The sequence below is a fragment of the Tetrao urogallus genome (genome assembly GCF_951394365.1).
Source record: "Tetrao urogallus genome assembly, chromosome: 2".
Classification (NCBI taxonomy): Eukaryota; Metazoa; Chordata; class Aves; order Galliformes; family Phasianidae; genus Tetrao; species Tetrao urogallus.
Window position 1 is genome coordinate 33,125,157 of NC_136814.1, and position 22,882 is coordinate 33,148,038.

The window sequence follows — 22,882 nt, forward strand, 5'->3', positions numbered from 1 at the left end:
ATGTCCAACTGTTTTAGTATGGATTCATTTCTGTTTTATGGTTAGTACATCTGCACAGCTGTGCTCCAGAGCAGCTTTCTTTTTACATACAGGTGAGAGATAGCAAGCGCCACATTCTCCAGCACCTCCTGAAACAGGCTGAAGCTAAGCCTCTCGCACCCCATGTTAGCACATAACCGCAGCCAGTACCACTCCTGCTCCACGAGGATGGCTTCTCCGGTAGTTTGCACGGCGTCCATCCTTTTGCTGAGCTGCATCCAAGACCTTTCTTCACAACGACACGGATGCAACTGGAATTCACGGTCTCGAGCCGCCGTGCCTGTGCGGTTTGATGTTCCGGCCCTTCTGCGGGAGCTCGACTTCCAAAGCTCACGCTTAAACCGGCCGTGTGAGCGGGAGCCGCTACCCACTCGTTACTCCGTAGCTGTCCGCTAGCACCCCGCTCCCCGAGGACGGCGTCAAGGCCGGCGGCGGGCAGCTCCCCCGGGACGCCTGGAAGCGAGGGGCTGCGCCCTCTGACGGGCCCGGGCGATGGGAGGCAGCGCGGCGGGGCGGGGTGACCGCCGCCGCTCTAATAAGACCGGGGCCGGCACCGCTCGACGGCCGCTCGCCTCGGTGCCCCGCGCCCAGCATGCAGTGCTTCCCCAGCCTGGTGCTCGCGCTCAGCTCGCTGCTGGGAGCCCTGGCGTTGCTGCAGCTCTCGCTCTACCTGCGGGTGCCGTCCCGTTACGGCAAGCACGAGGAGCGGCTGTGCCGTCCGCGGGGCCGGCTGCCGGCGCGCTGCGCCTGGTTCGTGCAGGAGCTGCCCTCCTTCCTCGTGCCCGCGCTGCTGCTGGCGCTGCGCAGCCCGCCCCGTCTCGAGCCGCTGGGCTGCCGCCTGCTCTGCTGCCTCTTCTGCTGGCACTACTTCTACAGGTACCGCCGGGCGCTCCGCTGGAGGCCGCGAGCACCTGCCCGTCCGCAGGGGCGGAGGGCGGCATGCGGTGGGCGCGGCGGAGCGGGCGCCGCCGGGAAGGAGCCGGTGCTCGGCGAGGAGGCGATGCTCTCCGCGCTTTCCAGCAAAGAGAGAGAGGTTTCGCTATGCCGGAGCGAAGTTTGGAACGAAACGAAAGCAAACGTTACGCAGAGGAGCGTGCGAAGCCCTCAGTGCGGGCGGGACGCGCGTGGGGCGGCCCCGAGGGGAGAACGGCCGCTGCGGTCCCTCTGGCCCGGAGCGGCACCGCAGCGGCGGTTTCTCCCGGTCTGTAAAATGCAATGCATGTATACGTCAGAAATTCCGTCGTGCGTATGTCGGTGAATGTCGTCAAGCTTTGTTCTTGTCATCAAAGAGCAAAGCCGCGACCGCTCCGTCGGTGGCAGCGCGGGCAGCGCGGCACAGCCCCGCGGTTGCCGTCGGGTTCTGCAGGTGGCGGGACGCGGCTCCGAAGCGCGCTGAGCGCAGCGCGGCGATGGGCCCTTCTGCAGCACGGAGCAGCGCCGGCTTTACCTGCCCTCGCGCTTTCGTCTGCCGTGGATCTCACGCGGCGCATCAATGATTTCCCGCTCACGAGAAAACGGCCTTCTCACAAGCGGCGACTTCCCCGCGTCCCTCTGCACGGCAGGGTGCGGAGCTTCTGCAGCAAAACCTTTCTCTGCGGGTTCTTCTTCTTCTTCTTTTTTTAATCCAAATTCGTATTTCTATATTTTTCTTTTTTTTCCTTCCTAGAATTAAAAATCATGCAAGGAATAATGCTCCATAAATGATTCTTTGCTATCCACCCGCGATCTTAGCACTGAAAGTCTGACTGCGGTGTCTCTACAGGCAGTGAGGGATGGAAACAAACAAATATTGGCTGTAGGAAATGCATTTAAACCAGAGGGGAAAAAATGGTTTCAAGTGCTAAAATATTTGACAGATGTATTAACCATCACCGCCGTCGTTGTTTTGTTGCTGTGCTAAACCAGCTGGAGGATGCTACCCGTGGCAGGCATGCTGTGCTCCCAGAAATAGGTGTGTTGCACATCTAGTTTAATGCACTGTGCTTGTATGCTTCTGGCTGTTTCACAAGCAGAGGTAGGTGAGTACCACCAGGCATGTGAAAGACATGCTGCCCTACCGCTAAGCGCCCATCTCTCAGCCAGGTTCTGCTTGCTGTTGTTGCTGCGGGGCTTGGGCAGAAGCCCCATGTTTTCCTACGTTTTCTTTCTCAAATAATTTAGGGGCTCTTCTCACCTGTGGCCAGGGAATACTTATTCTCTTGTAAAAGTAAAAACTCTTATTTAGCCAAATCTATACAACAACCTGTTTTGCTTCTAATATTGCGTGTCACTCTGGTGTTATTCTTTACAGCAAACCATTCCGAGATGCTTTCAAACCGATCAATATTTGAAATGCTGTGTTATGTATCAGTGCTCCACTGTTATGTAGAAGAGCAAGAAAAAGAGAAAACGAGGAGTTTTTCTGGCTTAGGGCATTTTGCCGGTGTATTTGAGAAGAGGTTCAGCACTTTGATATAACAGCCACTGTTCATCTTTATATTTTTTCAAGTGATTATCTTTACTAGAAATAAGCAAACAGGTTTTAGATACTTTCCTGATTATAGTAAAATATACAATTGGTCAATAATAAAATTACATTAGCTCAGTAGAGGTAGCCTATTGCAGTTCTTTTGACTTTAAAACCGTGATGTGAATAATGATGTTTCTGCTTTTAGTTATAAGTATGTCCCGCTAAGCTATTCCTACTTTTCCTACCCACTGCCTGTCATTTGCATTTCAGCATTACTTTATGTTTGTATGAAAATAGCCCCCTTTATACAGAGAAAAGTTTCTTCATCTATCATTACATATTTTAGTGACATCTTATTCTTTGCAGGGAAGCTCTTATCGTTCCTAATTTTGTCAGCTCTCTTACACCTAACATGCTGATGGAAGGGCAGTTTCAAACAGAAGGATATTACAGAAGGAATATTACAGAATATCACAGGCTATTACAGTAGCAGAGATTTTTCAGGGCCACTGAGGTGGCTGTTCTGCCTTTCTGTCCATCAGCCCGGCTGTGCTGCCTCAGGAACTCGGGCTTGTCTGAAGCAGATACTTGAGTCCCTCCCAGTCTCGGTCTGAGAGCCCAGAAGACAGAAAATCCATCCTCTATTCTACAGAGAATCTGCTGTTTTCTCTGGTAATTCAGTCTTGTGAATTCTTCCGCTGTCACTTGACGCGTTTAAAATGTGCTTGAATTTGACTCTCCTTGATTTCCTCCTAATGATGCTTACTGTTTGTTGCTCTGCGCTAATTCAAAGCACCCCGTAGCATCCCACTGTATTTTCTGAGCCTGATAACATTCACACCGAAATCAGATCATTTTTCAGCCTGCTTGCTACCGAGCTGTCAGGTCCTCCGCCTTGCACTTGTGTGATCCAGATAGTACAGGAGCACGTATCCTATTTCTGATGAATTGGCTACTGCACACGGTAGGGCGTTTGTGAAGGATTGAGGTGATTTAATCTGGTGTCCCGGTGCCAGCTGCAGCGAGCGGACATTACCTCGCCTGACGCGCTACTCAGTCAGGCACGCAGTCTGTCAGGATAAAGTTACCCTTTCACAAATTTAGGACCAGCCTTAAGCCGGCGTAATGAGGGCGTCCAGCTTTTGCACGCGGTGTCCCGTAGCCGCGACGTTCGGAGGAACCGTTTCTAAACAGAACTGAGCTCCGCCGGCCCTGCCCGTTCCCTCTGCCGCCGCTAGGCTGCAGCCGCCCTCTTCTTGGCAGGCGGGAAAAGGTGCGCGCCGTGCGGCTTCGGAAAGGGCCGGGGCCAGGCTGCGTCTGCCAGGGGAATCCCACATCGCTCCCCTCCTCTTTGCCTGCCGGCCTCGGTTAGCCAGCTCCTCGGCTCCCTCGACGCGTTCTTGATTACCGCGGCGTGGTGGGAATTTGATCGAATCCAAATGGCCCCGTGGCGCTAAAGCAAACTGCCGTAAAAATCGGAACGTTATCACATCTGGTTTAGGTAAGCTCACGGCTTCGCTTTCGCACGGGGAGGCAGAGGAAAGGAGGGAGAAAGTGAGAAGAGCAGGAAATACCAAGTCCGCCATCTGCGGCGGTCTCTGGGGAAAGCAGCCGCGAGAAGGAAACGATGAGCGTACAGGAACTGTTCGGCGTCAGTGACCTATGAAGGATTTGGTTTGAAACGTAGTTCGCCAAGGGGCTGCGCGGGAAGAGCAGCTGAAGCCCTCAGGTGGCGGGAGGAAGCCTGTTGGCTGCGTTTCCGTTTTGCAGCCCCGCTTCAAGAACCGAGTGGGCTAACAGGAAATGAGGGGATGAGAGGATGGCATCACGATGGAATTCCGTATAGAGCTTAGCACTGCATTTCTCTTAGAACCAGAATTGGATAAAAAGTGAGAAAGACAGAGAGGGAAAAGACATGTCACCTTCAGTAGTAAGGGGAAAGTCTTGTCTCTCTGAGCTACAGAATGTTTTCCTCTGCGAGTGCAGAAAAAACAGATTTGCTTTTTGAAGTGCACTCAAGTCAGACTGAAAGGCACTAAGAGGCCACTCTTTCAGAGACAGCTGGATCCCCATCCCGCTTTGATTGTAGATTACCCATTTGGTGTGCCTGTACTTGGTTTTCTACAAATCAAGATCTCCCTTAAAAAAATGAGGGAAAGTGTTTTGTACTGGTTCATAAGGTCACTCTACCATTTTTATGCACTCTCTCCTGCCCAGTCCAGGAGTTTAACTTTTTGCAAGTCATCTCAGTGAGTTTCAGTAATGCCAACTATATCCTATTTCTTCTTGTGAGTGAAAATACTAGATTCACTGCTGTTTTCAGTAAGGTACCTGCATAAGTAGTCAACCGAAAAATCTCTTTGCATGGTTTACCACAGAAGCGTAAAGTGTTCACACATCCAATGCTCACATTGAGTTTGCTTCATTGCAGTCTCCTCTAGCATTACTAAATACTCTCCTGGTTAGTCCCTCATAATAGAGCACCAGCTGATTGCCTTCCTTGCTGTTAGTACAAATGAGCTCATTTATATGCTCTTTTTCCACTGGAAAATGGCCTGACATTACAGACACCTGCGGTTGTGGCCCAGCCAGAAGTGTACCAAAATAAATTTTCCTTATATCCCTTGGAATGGAAGAAAACAGATGGAGGAAACTCAGACTTTTATCTTTCTTCACATCTTTTCAAGATGACATTCTCGTTATTCAGTACATCTCTACATGATGTGGATTGTTCTGTGCTGTTTTGTCATTACCATGCAGCTTTGCAAACTGTTATGGTTCTGTATTTATAAACAAAGTTTTCTTCCCAGATGGGTTCCACTGTGTGCCATCCTCTTGCTTTCTATTTCCTGTCATGCCCATCATTCCCACTGTGTTACTAAGGCCTAATTACTGTACCTGGTTGGTTCAAGGTTTTGTACTCCTATGTGCTGCCCTGCATTCCAGGTGATGTTTGCTGTTTTGCGCCAGTCCACTGCCCTAAGCTCCATATACTTAGGGTCTGCTCTGTCCTCTGGAAAGGAAGTATGGCACGCACAGAGCAGGCTGCAGAAGCTTTTCCTTTGTTTGGTCCATTACCAGATCCCTGCTGTTGAAATGAGAAAAGCTGAACTAAGACAGAGAAGAAAAAAAAGAAAAAAAAAGACTGAAGTATATACAGGCATTTCAGTAAATGTTTTTACTTTAAAATAACATTGTTTCTACCAAACAAGGAAATTTTGATTATGGGATGTCAGTGGTATTCCCTTATTAGGGCTGCTCTTTTAAGTCAGAAATAAAATGCAAGGGCAAGGAGCTAAGATTCATTCCATACACGCAGCAAGGCATTTGTTGAGGACTTTACTGTTTCAAGGTCTACAAATCTATTTTTCTGATTTCATATCATAAAAGAGACAGCCTTTATGAGGGAAGGTAGTGCTTTTTTAATGAGCATGTAAATATAATTTGACAAAAGGAATTTTTCTCAAGTCCCTCTGTGCACTGAAAAGCCTATATACTTAGGTTCTTTCCTAGTTTTTGGTGAAATCAGGTGAAAATAAAAATCTATGAAGCTAACTTTGTAGTATTTCCATTATAAACATATCCACATTCCAGAAACTGCATCTGTTGGACGGCCAGTGATGTAACTTAGGTTCTTGGTATCTCCTTCAAAATAGAAATAATCACTTCACAGTCACTTCTTGTTCATGCCATCGTTTTTTTTGCATTATGCACATTTTGAACAATGATTGCCAAGGATAAAGTGCAGGAAGAGTAAAATTTCATTAAAAATCACTGAGAAACACCTTGAGAGCTCACTGCAGCCTGTGCAGCATGCAAGCTCTAGTTTGTCAGTGGCAAAAATGCACAGCTAATGGTGGCAACTATGTTGAAAAATAGTGTTTTGTAGCTGAGAATTTGCTCTCCTAAATAGCGTTACTTTGTTCTTTGTATCTGTTGTATTTTCCATGGAAATAAACAAAAGGCATTACTTTCAGAGAAATATATCTATACAGCCCCAAACAATTCCTATTCACTCAGTGCGGCCTAGGCAAGCCAAAAGGTTGGACACCCATGGGATGGATGTTGATAAGAACAAAAGATTTATGAGGAGCAGCTGGGGGAACTGGAGCTGTTTGTTCCAGAGAAAATGAGGCAGAGTGGAGACCTCATTGCTCTCTATGGCTCTGCAACTCTCTACAAAGAAGGCTGCATAGAAGAGGGTGCTTGTCTCTTTTCTCAGATGACAACTGAGACACAAGACAGTGGCCTCAAGTTGTGTCAGGGGAAGTTTAGACATTAGGAAGAATTTCTTCACTTGAGAGTGGTTAGGCGTTGGAATGGGCCGCCCAAGTAGGTGCTGGAGTCTTTGTCTTTAAAAATGTGTGGATGTGATGCATGGAAGGGAAGAGGAGATGTGAGAGGGAAGTATCTGTGTAAACCTGGGGAGCAAAGGACACTAACACTGATACTTTCTGTGTAACGAGTGCTTCACATAGCAATTTTATGTGCTAGGAAATCTTGCTAGGAAATCTCATGTAATAAGTATTTTGGGAGAAAGCAAAGATGACTGTGAATCAGAGAGAGCCTACGGTAGCTCTTTTTATTACAGGATATTAGAGGATATTAAGTCTTCTGATCATTTTAATGTAAGTGCAAACTCGGGACGTGACCTGGCCATTTCCGATTCTGTTCCTCATTGGGTCTTACTGCCATGGATGACCAGAGGTCATGTGGGTTGAGAAGCACTTTGGATTTAGACATTTCAACCAATGTTCTTCAAGATGCGAACCTAAGGATTTAGAAATGATAATAATTTTTTTTACCATTTTGGAAATAGAATGACTTTCTGTGTAACAGCTGTAGAAATCGCTCAGATTGAACTGCTGTTAGAAGGATACGTTTGAGATTCTGACTTACAATGGCAGGATACTGCCAATAAACAGAGGTATTTAAAATTAATTAAATTGAACATGCTCAGTAATCCTCAAGACCCAGGATGCAAGCCTGTGCAAATCTGGGACTTTAGGACACTTCAAAAACTTCCTTAATTTTTAGACATGCAAGTTGGAGTTTCATGCTTTTTGCTTGTGTTTTCCATTTTCAGCTTCTATAGTCTATTGGCAAAAATGATTACACTAATAATTTTATACTTACAGTTCTTCAGATGCAGCATGGGCCCCAAGAGTTCAAGTTCTTTCCTGCTTTGTCATCATGATGATATATTTGGGTCTCTGAATTTTTGTTTTCCTTCATAAATCAAATTAATCTTCGCTGTTTTTGAAATAGTTTGAAGTAGAGATTCAGCTGAGGACGGAGTTTGGTCTGAAAAGTGGAATGAAGCTTCATGTTTTTAATCAGACTATCCCAAGACATTTGTTTTAACTAAGCTGACTGCGCAAAGCTGTCAAAGATGAAAAATTATTTGAAATGCTGTTATTGTTCAACTAATTGTATTTTCGAATGTGTGCAGAGAACAAGTCTGCTAAAAAGGCTTGAAATCTTATTTTTCAAGAAAGCACTAGGCTCCGAACCTGGAAAAAAATATATAGTGTTTCTGGTCATTATGGTTATGAAGAAGAATTTTCTAACATGTGACAAGTCTAAACTGCCACAGAAGTTTAATTCTGAATCTTTCAGTTTCTCAGAGCGTTCCCTTGCATAGTAAGAAATAAGGAAGATGACCCAGTTCTGCACTTTTGAATCCTGTGGGCTGTGGTGAAATGGTCAGAAATCCTTCTACCGTTATCCTGCTGCATGGTGAAAGACAGAAGCATTCTCAGCAAAGGTAGGGCCTTAAACTGTTTTTGACAGGCGCATCTGTAAAACAGAGCTAGAGAAACACTGCATTAGATTATGACCTCAGTTTTCTCACTGTTTTTTTTACAGCAACACGTAGCTCACAGTCTCAAACCGCTTAATGTAGCTGAATAAACAACCCAAATGTGCCAAGTCTCCTCACTTGGGATTGAGACTCCCAGGTAGAAGCTCTCTGTCATCCTGTGCACTCATATCCTTAGGTCTGTATCTCAGTCTCTCATAGTCCCCAGAAATCTGTCCTGCTCTGTGATCTCCTATGCCAGACACAGCTGCTGGGGCCTGCTCTCCACAGATGGGAGCAGTAAGCCTGCTACCCCTGAGCACGTGCTCGTAGTGGACAGAGTGGACAGTCTCCCCAGCTAAAGATGGAAACTAGAAAACCTCCTCCACCAGATACCACACAAACCAATCACATGGGCATTTAGGACAGGCAGAGAGGAAACCAGGAGGCCCTCACCTCCTCTGATACCCACAGGTGCCTGGTGCTGCTACTGGAAATACTGGACAGTCCCTACTGCAGCAGCTGCATAGATCAGTGCTGTTATATGTCCTGGTTATGAAAGGGTTTTGTAGTTTATAGTGACCTACATAGGCTGTGCAAAGCTAACAAAATTCAGAGTTAAATATGTAGCAATGCCTCCAATTTATTTCCATGGAAACTACAACAGATACAAAGAGCATAATTAAACTATTTGATAGAGTAAATCCTCAGCTACAAAATTCTGTTTTTCAGCATAGTCACAATCAGTAGCTACCAGCAATGAACGAGAGCCTGCATGCTGCCCTTGTAAAGATCTGCATGACTGTCTGGAATGTGGCTTATCTTTCACGTCATTGCCACCACAGTTGAAATGCACCATCCACTGTTTGGTCTCCAGAAACATTCAGCAAATGCCAGTGAATGTCAGTGAGTGCAATTTTTTCTGCATGGGGAAATTCAATAACATACCTCTGCTTCATACAGACTTCCATGTCAGATGCCATTCTGTTAGACTGCCCCCTGCTGCCATCTGTCACACAGCAACTACATGTAGTGGAATACTGGGGGGAAAGATAGAGCTCTGCTGTCATACCACCAACATCCCACCTCTGAAATTGTAGGCCAAAATAGTAAAATATGTGGCATTACTTTCAGAGCAGCCCTCTAATACAGCACAATGCATTTTCATGTACAAGTCAATATAAACTACATGAACTCTGTGTCACTGTGGAGTCACTTCCTACCATAGGATCTGGAAAATCCGTTGTAGAGGAGACAAAGACCTGTTTGGATGCTCAGGAAAAAACTTTTTGTTGATAAAGATACTCAGCCATAACTGCAAAGGGAGAGGGGCAAACATGAAAGAACTACAATGAAAGAGAGACAGTGAAGTTGTTGGGTAGCAAGAGATAAAAACATTAACTAGGTGAACAAGAAAACCTGAGGAACCATAAAGGAAGCAAAGAATCTAAAGAAGGACAAAGAAAGGACAAATTCAGGAAGGCTAGGAGAGCAAAATGGAGAAAGATCAAGAATTTAGGCATAAAAGAGAACAAAGAGAGAATTACTGGAGTGGAAAAAAATCATTATGGATATCTTGAAGACTGCTTTCAGTGTATCTTGCATTTCTGTTTTCTGAACAGGTATGAAGCCTAGTGCATGTTGGTAGGAGATAGCCTGACCAGCGTGTAGCTTTGGAGATGGTTAGCTGACTAAATGTCTAACTTTCTTTGGCTGTTTCTCAGCCCCAGGTGGACTGCTTGTGGAAAATAATTAAGTTTTCTCCATAAGTGCAGTTGTAAGAGCACAGTTTTGTGCATCCTTCGATTTTGTACCATTTTTTCATACAGATGTGTCCTTTTGTTCTGCTCATACTCTGAGCTTCTGTGAACACTTTGAACTCTGCTCCAGAGGAGCAGTGAGCTTTTTGAAGTGCACAGAATAGTGTCTGGTCAAGTTACTCTGGCACATGTTTCATTCTTTTGGCAGACAACCATAGTTTAGCAATAGGAACAAAGTGATTTATCTTCATAAATATCAAGTGGTTATTTTTGGAGAAGAAAAGAGGGAGATACCTTGCTGAAATATATGGTTTGGATGGCTAAGCCTTTGACACGCCATCGCTTAGATAAAACAACAGACATTCTCGTAATCTTTAAGTACTGCTGTCCTTTAGATGCCACCAATTAGTAGAGAAAAGCATGAAATATTGTGGTTGGGTACAACCACATCTTGTCACGCTGACCCTCTCCTGTCCTCCACCACTCACACAATTTTAAATCTGGACCAAGATTAGTTAGAGTTTCAGCTGAGGTAACTGGCCGGGCATTGAGTTCAGGCTGCAGCCTGGGCAAAAGGTTTTGTTTGTGCTGTGGTTTCTTTTGCTCAGCTAATTCCAGATCTCATCGCTGCTCCCCAGCTCTCTGTCAGTGTCTCCCCCTCTCACCAAGATAGCTCCAAGTTCCCATTCTCAGTTCCTTGAATTTTATTCTCAGTGCTTTGGCCTGTACAGATGACATTAGGACAGGAAAGGCCTGCATGAGCTCCAGTGCCCCATAATGATCAAGACTGTGACAATCCGGAATTGCAATTGCAGAACAAATTACGGAGAATTAAGAAAGACAATCAATCTAAGGATTGTTCTTGATGGCTGCTTGTGTAGCCCATCCTTAAAAACAGTGATGGAAGTTCCTCAAACCCTCCGGCTCGTATTTCCTTCTTTGCAGTAAAGTTTTATACAATTGTACTTTGCTATAATGTCTTCCACAGCTTTTTTATTAGCCGCGTTAAACAACCTTGAGGCCTCCAGTCTTTCTACAAGGGTCACACTTCCCAGATCACAGCTGTTTTCTCTGGGCTTTGCCTGTGTCTCTTATGAAATGCAGGGTTCAGCTGCATACAATGTAAGTTCCTACTAGCTCCATGCAAAGAGAAACTAATTTGGGTGCCTCCATTAGCACTTCAGTTTTCACATCACATTTTAACATTTGCTTTTTTAACATGCCCTGACACTCCCAGGTCATGCTAAGCTTGCTACCTACCAGCGCTCCTTCCTCCATCCAGCCAGTTCTCCAGCTAATCTTTTATGTTTTGTCAGACTTGCCCAAGAGTTGTTCTTTGCCATTGTCTTCACTGAACTAAACTGAATCCTAAAAACACAAAACCAGTACTTCAGGATTGTTGTTAAATCTATTTCTCACTCTTGGTGTGCTCAGTATCACCCAGAATTGTGCCAGCCACAAACATATTAAAAAAAGACTATTTTTTATTATTATTTTATTTTTCCCAGGCAAGGAGGCTATTACAAACAAAAGCATTAGACTTTTTAAACAAATATTCATCTTGTCATAGGTTGTAGACTCTGGTACTTTGCTGTGTAGCCTCTGTGATCAAACCACATGTCCATTTGGGCCAGTCATGATTCCAGGAGTCATCTGTACTCAAGCAATAGTTCCTTTGCTTTATTAGCTCCACCTTTGGTGGTATCCTTTGGTTATTGTATGGGGCTGCTGAATCATGGCCTGAACCTCTGATTGATCACCTGAGGCGAGCCATGAGTCAGCCATGGGAGCACAGGTGAAGGCAATTCACCTGTGCTGCTGGAAGGGGTGGAGCCTGGCTGCACCTCTCCTAGACCCATTGAAGAGCTGACTGCTAGCAGGGAAGGATCTCTTCTGGAGATTTGCTCTGCTGCAGTTTACCATTTGAGCCCAGGATAGGGTGAGTGTCCTTTTTTCCTACTCTAGTATAATAATTACATCAGCTAAACTCCTGGATATGCTATATCACCTGTATATTCATTGATTGTAAGTTATTAAAGGGCAGAATATTTTGAAAACAGTATTTTGTGCTTCAAAATGGAAACCTTTGAGAAATAAATACATTACCTTAACTGTACACTAGCTGTAGCTTGCTGACTGACTGTGACTTGCTGGTGCAGCCTGCTAGTGCACCAAACCCAAGAACTTTGTTCTTGGCTTCCTTTTAGAAAACGTGTAGTAATTGAAATGTGGGGCTTGCTGCTAAAGCCAGTAGGAAAGACCACAATGGTTCAACGTTTTTCACAATTCAGTGCCTTTTTTGAACTGTGAAAAGGAAGAAATATCCTTTGTTGGTTCTAAGATGCTGTTAATCACTGGAAGGTACCAGATTTTTCCAGTGATGGTTTCAGAAATACTGGAAGACAAGAGAAGCAAGGAAATAATTTGTATATTAGCTTTCAAAATGCTTTTGAAACCTGGTTGCTGTTGTAATGGATTTACAACAGCAAAAATTTGTTTGTTGGAGTCAAGACGACCCGGTCCTTCCTCACCAATTAAACACAAATCCCCATTATTAGGTCCTGTTCTTTTGCTTTCCTTTTTTTTCAACGATATGGATTTTATTAAGTATAGCACATCTAATAGTTCCTGCATGTAACTATGCAAAAAGAACTTGCTTTCATTCCTATGCTGTATATAGCCTTCTCACTATGCTAATCATAGCATACCTAAAATTTGTAACAACTACGTGCATCTGGCTAGTAATAGATTGCCAGAATGACTGACTTCAGGCTTTTGTAGTGCTGGAATTTGGCATTATGTTGCCCAGATTCCTTAAATCTTTCTGCAGCCAAATGGATCTTTTTTTCTTTTTTCTTTTCCATCAGTAATTATAGCAATGCAGGAGCAGCATTTTGTTTTTAGGCACTCACATCAGACACGTGTGGTTTCGCAAATTATTGTAGATTTCTTGCTATAATCTCACTTCATTCACATGCAGTTGTAAGCAGCTGAGCTTTTCTGATCCAGCACCGAGAATTCAACCTGAACTCTGCATTAGGCTGTGTGGCTGGGAAGTTGAGTGCTGTTGCTTAACCTCTTTAACTGCAATCCATGGTGTCAGCCTTCCTGGAATATTTTCACTCTGGAGCTTTGCTCGTAGCTTTGCTGGTGTTCAATACTTTTCTATTCTGGGGACTTAACTCCATCCTTTTGAACTTGTTCTCTTTGTCTATTTCTCTTAGATGAGGTGTGAGCCACAATGAAGCCCTGAAGTTACCTTGCTGGGTTAGAGTAGAGGTCTGTCACAGTGCCTGCCTTGGCAAAAGTCTTTCAAAAGAAAGTGCGGTAAATGGTGGTCAGCCATCCAAGGGAGATGCTGCCTTCTGCCTTTTTGAATTGGAATGTGATTTATCCCCTGAATTATGAGAATGAATATGTATTCCAAAGCCTTAGACTTTTTCTCCTCTTTATTAAAGACTTGCCTTTATTTATAATCTGTGGCTATCTCCCTTCTTCCAGTGTTGTTTGTGTATTGTATTAAGTATGTTTATTAATTACATTTGAACTTGCTTCCTTTCAGAATCATGAGAACACAGTTATTCAGCTCCCCCAAGCAGATTATTTTCTCATATTCAGTGTTATTTTTTTTAACTTTAATCTCTGCTCTTAATTCAGCAGCTCCAGTGATGCAGAATGGAAATCTCTTCCAGGTCTCTTCTTATTTTACCACTCTGAATCCTTTCCCATTTCTGCTGTCTTTCACTCAGTCAGTGCTGCCCAGGCATCCCATTCTCCATCACTCTTTTTCTCAAGGACTCCCGAAACTCAGACATGGTGCTGTCTGTCTCAGGGTTTCCTCATTCCTCCTCCCATCCCTCGATCAGATTTGTGCCTGCATCCCTTCCCCAGGAAAGATGAGTGCTCCTACAAGAAGCCTTCATTCAGTCCTGAACCTGCTCCTAAGAGACTGCAAAAATAGGGTGTTCTTGTGAACAGCTTCAAGTTGGATGAATTTTCTAAGTGGGCCACAAGTAGCTCAGTGATTATAATTTGAGAACTTTGCTTTAGATAGAATACTCAGAAATGAACCTGACACGAAAGGTTTACGATTGTCTTATACAGCTAGACTATGAGCTTGTCAGTGTATATCCTTCTTATTCCTTAAACTGTAGTGACTAAAAATTCCTCCAGAGATCTTTGGAGGAACATGGAAGTAGGATGTTCTGCATGTGGTTTTTCTCTCAGTTGGGGTGAGAGACTCTGCAGTTTTCAAGGAAGCTGGTATACTCCATGTAAGCAGAAATTTGATGCAATTACATATCATTTTCTCTTTGAAACGTGCTAGTCTGGATAAGAAATGACAGAAAAGATGAATAATTTATTATTCATTCATCTTAAAGGAAACTGCTGGCAGTGGTTTAGTCAGATGCAGTGCATTTGGCCAGTAAAGATGATAAAGGACAAAAGGATTAATCATCAATATTGCATGGGAAGAAAAAGGTCAAATTTGTCATAGGTCTAAATCCAAAAGGCCAATTTTTGATCTGCTCCTCTAAAGTGGTGGCCTCTGATCCTCTTCTGATTTGCACATTGCAAAATAATCTCTGCAGTGATGCAAACTCTTCCGTGTACTATTTAATCCTATCAAACGCCTTAATTTTATTTCAGTTGCTTTATCAAAACCCGCCAGGAATAGTCTGTGCGCTTGTAATTCAAATTGACAAGTGTTGTATTAACAGAATCTTCTGGCACTGTTCAGATACAGAGAACTGAGTCTGACCTCCAGATTTATTGAAGCAGATTTCCCTGGAAAAATTGCTTCACAACGTGGATTCTTCAATGAAGTTCTGACATGGAATTTCAGAAGTGCTATGAGGTAGAATTTCACTGATGCCAGGATTTCGTTCCCTCTACTAATTAAATAAATAGTTGACATCCCCTGAGATTATGCATACACTCTGCATGCAACTTTCTTCTGTCCTGCACACATGGTGTTCATGTTAGATAGACCGTGTGGTTTTTCCTTCCTTGCACTGCTGGGTGAGCCATCTTTGAAGGGGCTTGTAGCCTTTATACTGCCACAGCATATTCTGGGAGCTGAGAAATGTCTCCTCATGCTAGGAATGGTTGAAGCCAAGGCAGGAACTTCTGACCACCTCAGCTAGAGAAATTGAAAGGTTCACATGCATACCTGTTTTTGATGAAGAATCTCACTCAAATCCACTGTGTAAACTCCTTTCACGGTGTTTTTTTCTCTCTTCTGTACAGTTTATTTTCTCCAAGTCTCCCTTTGTGAGTAACAGGCCTGAACCAGTGATTAAGCACTGGTGAAGGGGCATGGCCAGCCCTGTGAGCAGTCTTGGTGGTGGGGTTAGGAACATCTCCTCCATATGGAAGCTCCTCCACAGTGTTTGTGGCTCTTCTGGGAAATGGGTATTGCAGTTGGCACTGCCCCTCTCTGTAGCAAAAGGCAGCCAAGATCTTAGTATGAATGTGCTGTTTGTGGTTCAAGTTCCTCCTGCTACCAGCAAGAGAAAAGGAAGGCAGAGAGACATTCTTGAAGCCACAGCAATTCTGGGTGAGATTTCCAGCTTCCTGTGTTCCATCTCAAAGGACCAGAAAAATGTGGTATGGGCAGTATTTTTCTTGATTCCCATTTGTTGTTGGTCTTGCTTTCTTACAGTTTTCCATTTCTTAATGTTTACTGAGTTTTTCGTATTTTGTGTTTTGTTAAGGTTTTCCTTCCTGCAGCAGAGAAATTACAAATACGCTGTTATCGTGAAATGTGCTGACTTTGTTTTCTTATCTACCTTAGGACGTTTATTTACCCCTTCTTCACTAGAGGCAGGCCTTTCCCGCTGCAATTGCTTTTCTTTGGCACACTATTCTGTATCTATAATGGCTTCCTCCAGGGGTACTACCTGGTCTACTGTGCTGAATACCCAACCGATTGGTGCACCGACATCCGATTTACATCAGGTAATTACAGCTGCAGGATTCCCGAGATCTAATCTCCAAGCAATTTGTCACCGCTTTGAATTACATCCTAATCTTCACTGAACATGTGAGTCAGATCAGTCGTGATGGAAATCGGCATGAAAGCTGCCTGCTGGCCCAGATAAAACAACTGAATGTGTAGTGACATTTATTCTTGCTAGGAAGCCACCACTGAAGGATTATGAAGTAGGGTATTGGAGCACAGTCTCAACTCACCAACCTTGCTTTTCTGGTGCCACTTGAGCAGGAATGTGCAATTGCTCAGCCAGATGTCCACCAAACAGTGGCCCTGTGCAAGGGTAATCTGTGGTTTTTTCTCTCTACCAGGGAGGTGTGCACTCAATGCAGCCATTCTGACTGACAGAGCGCAAAGCCCCAGCATAAATGGGGCTATAGAGACAAAGGGTTCTTTTTTCTTGTTCTAGGGCACATGGGCAGATTAGAGATCATGCATGGTCTGGTTGTATGTTAATAATGTTCCCTTATGTTCTGTAACTTAATAGCCTAGCTGAATTTCACCCTGTAAAAGCCCGAAGAGAATAATGGAGCAAGGGCAGCTAGGTGCATTACACAGTTGGTGCTGTGCAGAGGATGGTTTTTAAATACAGACACAGAAATAAAATTGAACAGGGAGGTAAGAAGAAATGTTTTGCATACAGCAAGTACAAAATAACCAAGGTACATTCCATACTCTATTAAAAGCAGTGGATAAAAGTTCAGTCTTAACTCACAACACCCCATCTTAAAAACTCTGGACACTGTGTAGAAACAGCTCTACAGCCATCAAAGAACACACTGCATTATTTAATTTTGATAATAAATATATATATATATATATATACATGTGATGAGAACAAAGAACTAATGGGAAAACAGTAGTGATGGTCCTTAAGGCATCAAGTTAAAACAATGTATTCATCTTCTACGACTTCTTACCAACTTTCTGTTACTACTGGGAGTGCTGAGGTTTTACAAGACCTTTGTTTTTTGCTCTGCCGCTTAGCACACACCACCTCTACTTGATTCCTGCCTTCCCAATCACTGTCAGATGTGGTTTTCTCAGTGTCTAATGTGGCATGAAATGTAGGGCATGTCACCTGCAGAGTTCCTCAATCTAGTTTCTCAGCTAAACAGAATCTGCTCAATGAATCTCTCTGGCCAGAAACTGTCAGCATCCTTCAACAAGTGAGTGGTTGCTCCATGTTCATGCCCACAGCTCTGTCCAAATGGCCTGACTTTTAGTAGACTGAGCAGCCCTGGGTTGTAGGTTCATCTCCTTGTACTGATGATGTGCTGGATAAGTTTTTTTCTCTGAGCTTCTATTTTCACAGCTTTTTTTCTGTGATGCTGTCCATCCCTGGCCCCCTCCTTCTCCCAACTCTACATGGCCTATCCAATACTTAGCTACCTGATATCTCTGGGGACTGTGAATACGTAGCTGCTGCTCAGGCTCCCCCTGGCCCCTCTTGAATGACTGATTTTCTAGATCATTAATGTACCCACTTGTGGGACTCAAGAAGGAGCACAGAGGCTTCCCATAGGCCTTTTACTTGATCTGACAGTGATAGGACAAGGGGGGTTTTAAATTAAAATTTCATCAAATTAAATTAAATTAATCAATTTAAATTTAAAGAGGAGAGGTTTATATTAGGTATTAGGAAGACATTTTTTACTCAGAGGGCAGTGAGGCCTTGGCACTGCTGCCTAGAGAAGCTGTGATGCCCATACCTGGAGGCACTGAAGGCCAGGTTAGATGGGGCCCTGGGCAGCGTGAGCTGCCCATGCCTGGGATGCCTGGGAGTTGTGACTGAAAGATCTTTAACGTCCCTTCCAACCCAAGCTGTGCTATGATTCTATGCTGTTTAATGACAATGGCCAGGTGAAAAATTTGGCTTTTTCTCACATTAACTGAAAGTGTTCTGCTCAGCCTGACAGAACAGTCTGCTCAGGGGAGTCATCTTAATGCGCAGAGATGGTGATCACACTGAAGCTCTCCAGAATAGGTGATCTCATAGCTGACACAGAGATACATGTTTACCTTATGATCATTCACTCATATTTCTGGGGATCTGTAATATTTTCAGTAGCTATGCATCTTTTGACTAGAGAAAAAGCATTCACCCACATCACATCGGGCCTCATATCTGCCTTCTCCAAAGGTAAACCTCGCACGTTCTTGTATTCCTTGTGCAGGGATAATGGGGCAAACCAAAAGCTGTCTTTCTAATCCATTTCCCATTTCTCTTTCAAAGGCCTCCTCTTATTTCTTCTGGGAATGGGAATCAACATTCACAGTGATCTCCTGCTGCGCCAGCTGAGAAAACCTGGGGAAGTAACTTACAAGATTCCTCAAGGTATGTTTTTGTCCTAGTGAGAAAGACAGGATGTAGGTCAGAGCTATGAACCTGGAAATGCCCATTTCTTTAGAGAAACATGGATGGGGATCCAGGACACTCCAGTTTTGGTGTTGACTCCTGCTGGCTTGCTTTGGATGCTCATATCTCCTCAACCATCACTGCCTCTGCCCTGTTTTTCACCTTCAACACTTACCTTCCTCTTGCTGTGATTAGCTAAAATACAGAACTGAGATCCAGATTTTGTATTCCCTAGAGGTAGTGGAGATGTTAATAAATGACATTCATGTAATTCTAATAATGGCTTTCTTAAGTCTTTCCATTTCCAAATGGAAATAAACAATTGTGAAGGTGCCGATAACTTCTTGGTTAGAATAACCTCTGACTCTTGTACAGTTTCCTTCTTTGCAGTTTGTCTTGGCTTCGGGGAAGTCATTTTAAGTTTCTCATATGGTTTCTGAATAAAAAGGTGGAGTGTTCAGTTGCTGACTTTAAGGAAAGAAAAATTCCATGTGCATAAGATGACGTATAAAAATTGCATATTTTGTCTTTCATTTCAGGGGGGCTGTTCACTTATGTTTCTGGAGCCAACTACTTTGGAGAAATTGTGGAATGGTTTGGTTTTGCCATCGCTACCTGGTCTCTACCTGCCTTCACCTTTGCCTTTTTCACTCTTTGCTGCATTGGGCCCCGTGCTTACCACCATCACAGGTATCAAAACTCAAACAGTTTCCTGCCTCTTGCTCATGGAACACATTTTGCGAAATGCCAGGGAGGGACAGGGCTGGAATCCAAAAGAAAACTGAAATTTAATGCTACGTGCAAGAAGCATGTTAGCCTGTTTGTAACTGGATGAAAGTACAGCAGTGCGCTGGAAAAATTGTTAAATGGGACTGATGGTCATTTAAGTAGCTCTGCTTATGTCACTACTCCTTCCATATTAAGACATCCTGTCACTGAGCCTGGTAAACACATCTTCTCCTGAGGGTTCCTTGCAGCGCTTTGGGATAGACGTGCTCCTGTGCGCTGAATTCCCAAATTAAATAGTAGTGTAAATCTCTTGGGAATGTTCTTTCGCAGAGTAACACAGAGAGGTCGCAGAGCAAGGTAGATTGGAGGCATTTTAAGGTATTTCAGCTGTGCTGTATTGAAACTGTGCAGTTTTCTTGCTTGTGCGCACTTTCATTCTCTTGCTTGTTCTCTTTCAGGTACTATCTCAAGACATTTACAGACTACCCAAAATCAAGGAAAGCTTTGATTCCTTTTGTTTTTTAATGACTTGGATATGGATCCTGTATCCTATTTTTATAGGGCTTTTTCCAATTCCTAGTTTTAAAGTTAGGTCTGACTATAAATAATGGTACAAATGATAACCTGGGGTTGTAACAGGCAAGAAGGTCGTACAGAACTGAAGTTCTTGTTTTTAAATACAGGGGAAATTGCAGGCAGTTTTGGGTAGAGGGACTTCCCAAGTACTTGCATGTCTGTGGAGTTCTACCTGTGGAAAATGAGTCTGACTAGTATGACTCCACTGACATTGTAGAAAAAACACTGGCTAAAATACAGTGTAGAAAAGGAGAAAGTAAGCCCATGACTTAAGAGAAAGTCTTGTGTCACTCCAATCTATAGCCCTTCTGCACCCCTGCTTCTTCCTGCCTCATGCTGTAGCACATATGCCCTCATGGCAATCTCCTTTGTCAAGAAAGTAACTCTACCCTTTATTTTTCATCTAGAAGCAAAGTTAGCTCCCAGAGCCACCATGCAACAAGAGGACACTTGTGGGCATGAGGCTGGGAGCAGTGTGTTGTGGCACAGAGGTAGCATGAAGTATGTGGATGCACAAGCATCTTGAGCTGCCACAATGTCTGCTTTACTTCCTTGAGTAATACCCTTCTCACTGCTAGATGATAAATATTTACTCACCAGAATTCTTTTTTTTTAAATGTATGTCATTAAAATAATTGCAGCAGCATTAGAAGTTTTTCCCTTCTGGCAAATTCAGAGGTCTTTTCAAAATAACAATTTGTTCACTCAAACACACTCAATTTTTATTCATTAAAAAAAAAACAAAACAACTTGAAATGGTGATGTATAACAACAGAAACAATGAAAACAAAAAGCTCTGGGTTGAAGAAAACATTCTCAGACACTGGCAGTACATTTTGTCTAAGAGGAACATTTTCAGATACTCGTATTAGGAAACGATACACAGATATTATTGAATTTCCACAAGGACACAGTATTTTTTTTTTTTTTATATATAATTTTAGAATATAGTTAGGAATTTTCCAGAAAAAATGTCATTAACCTTAATAGGAACAGATGTTTCAGAAAACGCTGATAGTTTTAGTTACCCTTCGCAGCACAAAATCCTGCTAAGAATTATGCTGAATGGCTGGGAAAAAAAAACAAGACTGGACCACATACTAAACATATTACATGCTGCTAGAGTAACCTGATGGGCTGTATGCAATTTTCTCTGAAACACAATAAATTTTATGTAAAGCCCAGAGTTGTGATGGTCTGTAATTTATTGTTTGCAGAAATGAGCCTCTGTGACATTTCTTACACAGCCCTGCTCACCTTGGCTTCCTTCTTCTGGGCAAACACTCTCTGTTTTGCTGCTGTTGCTAATTGTCCTCATATCCTGCAGCAGAGTGGCCTTAGGAAACTGGGTCTAAAATGTCTTCACCCGCTCTCTATTGAGTTCCTGTCACCCTTGGCTCAATATTTGACCTAGTTTTAACTTTGCCCCACTGCACAATCTTATCCCATCCACATCAAAGGAAAGTTGATACAAGGCCCATTTTGTCAATAGGATTTAAATATCCTCATCAGTTAGACTGTTAGTGCTGGTTGACCAGGTCCAGATATTCAGTGGTGATAGGTCCTAGTGGGGACTATTTGCAGGCAGGGGGGTGTAGGCCATGCAGGTCCAGTACCTTAGCATCAGCCAAACTCAGCACGTCTTGGGGTGCCCAACACTTTGCCAGAGTAATTCCATCCTCTGTCAAGGGCTGTGGGCAGGAATAGAGTGTGTCATCCTTCTGCCCCACCCCTTGGTGTTTTGGGGGAGCAGGGTGGTTGCACGTGCTTTAAACTAGCAAGCAATGGATGACGGTAGCTATGATGGAGAGGAGGGACATCTCTCCCCACACAGAGTTTCTCAGTGGGGCTGGTTGTTGCCCTGGGGAAACCAGCCTGCCCTGCTGTGCATAAAATGCCACAGGAAGCACACGTGGGGTAACAATGCTCCCTATTCATTTCTTTTATTCTCTACTTATATAAGGAAAGATAGGATCTGCTTGTCTCTGGGAGAGAAACACAGTGGACATTTTCATATCCTTCTGCTCAAGCCTCTGAAGGTTATGTGCACATATTATGATTTCAGAGTTGACTGTAAAATGTTTTGAATACCGGCACCTTTCTGAATTTCTTTGCAATGCCCTTTTGTTCTGCCAAAAGCTAACACAAGTATCCTCTGCGGTAACCATTTCAAATAGAATCTCATTCTTTTCCTCCTCCTTTTGCAATAACCTTTTTCTGTTTGTTTGTTTTTTTTTTTTTCCCCATCATTCACATTTAAGTTTTCATTTCTCTTTGAGGAACAATTAAGTTTCAGTGCTGTTCCCCTGGAGAGGACTTTCCTGAGGACAGCTCTGAGTGTGGCAGGGCAGACGTGTCACATGCAGAGCTGATCACCAGCCTTCATCTGTGCTGGCAGCTGATGGGAAAATGAATCCTTTGTCCCCAGGCCTCTTGTTGATTTAATTAGTTTTGTATTGTTCAAATGCTGTCTTCAAAATCTGACTTTCTGCAAGCATGCACTGTATCACTGTGTTAAGCTACACAAATGGCTTCCACAAATCTGGCCTTTTCCTCCATGAAACACATTTTCTGCACCCGAGTGATTAGCCAGACCACTCAATGATACTAGAATTTAGATATCTAATCTATTCTGACAGTGGAAAACCGAGTGAAATGCTGCTCACAGGGAGGCAAAGAGGAGAACAATGGCACTTGCCATTTCTTATTCCCATCTCTCTGTGCCACACACACTTCAACCTTTGCCTAGCTTTAGTCCATGCTTCAGATGAGAGGTCACAGAAGACAATAGAAAACTGGCTCCATGCAACATAGAGCATTTGTTGCTATTGTTTTAAAGAGCTTATTTTACATAATATATTTACTCAAATGGCAAACCCCCCAGTTTTGGCCCCTTAATGATTGTCTTCGGGAAAAGTACTCATCTGGGAGCTGTACCGCTCCCATTACTCTCTCAGAACATGAAGCCTTTTAGGCTTGGCCAGGAGCTCTGTGTGTTTCAGCTGAAGTACCAACCCACGGTGTGTGCTGGAATCACAAACACCAAGGGACTCTCACACATAGGTAGAGGTTCTAATGGCTTGGACTCAAGGTGTCTTCTAATACTCTTGATGGTGTCACTGATCCACTTACGAACTTAAGCAAGTTGTTCAACACTTTTTGGTTTGTTTTATTG

General features: G+C 43.6%; 1 protein-coding gene across 1 annotated transcript; it reads left to right on the forward strand.

Moving 5' to 3' along the window:
• Positions 1 to 531: 531 nt before the first annotated feature.
• Positions 532 to 19,656, forward strand: SRD5A2 (steroid 5 alpha-reductase 2; the record flags this gene model as incomplete). Its single annotated transcript, XM_079550842.1, is given in 6 exon segments — positions 532 to 623; positions 625 to 915; positions 15,846 to 16,009; positions 18,280 to 18,381; positions 18,942 to 19,092; positions 19,590 to 19,656. Coding segments are annotated over 6 exon segments (867 nt in total).
• Positions 19,657 to 22,882: the final 3,226 nt, after the last annotated feature.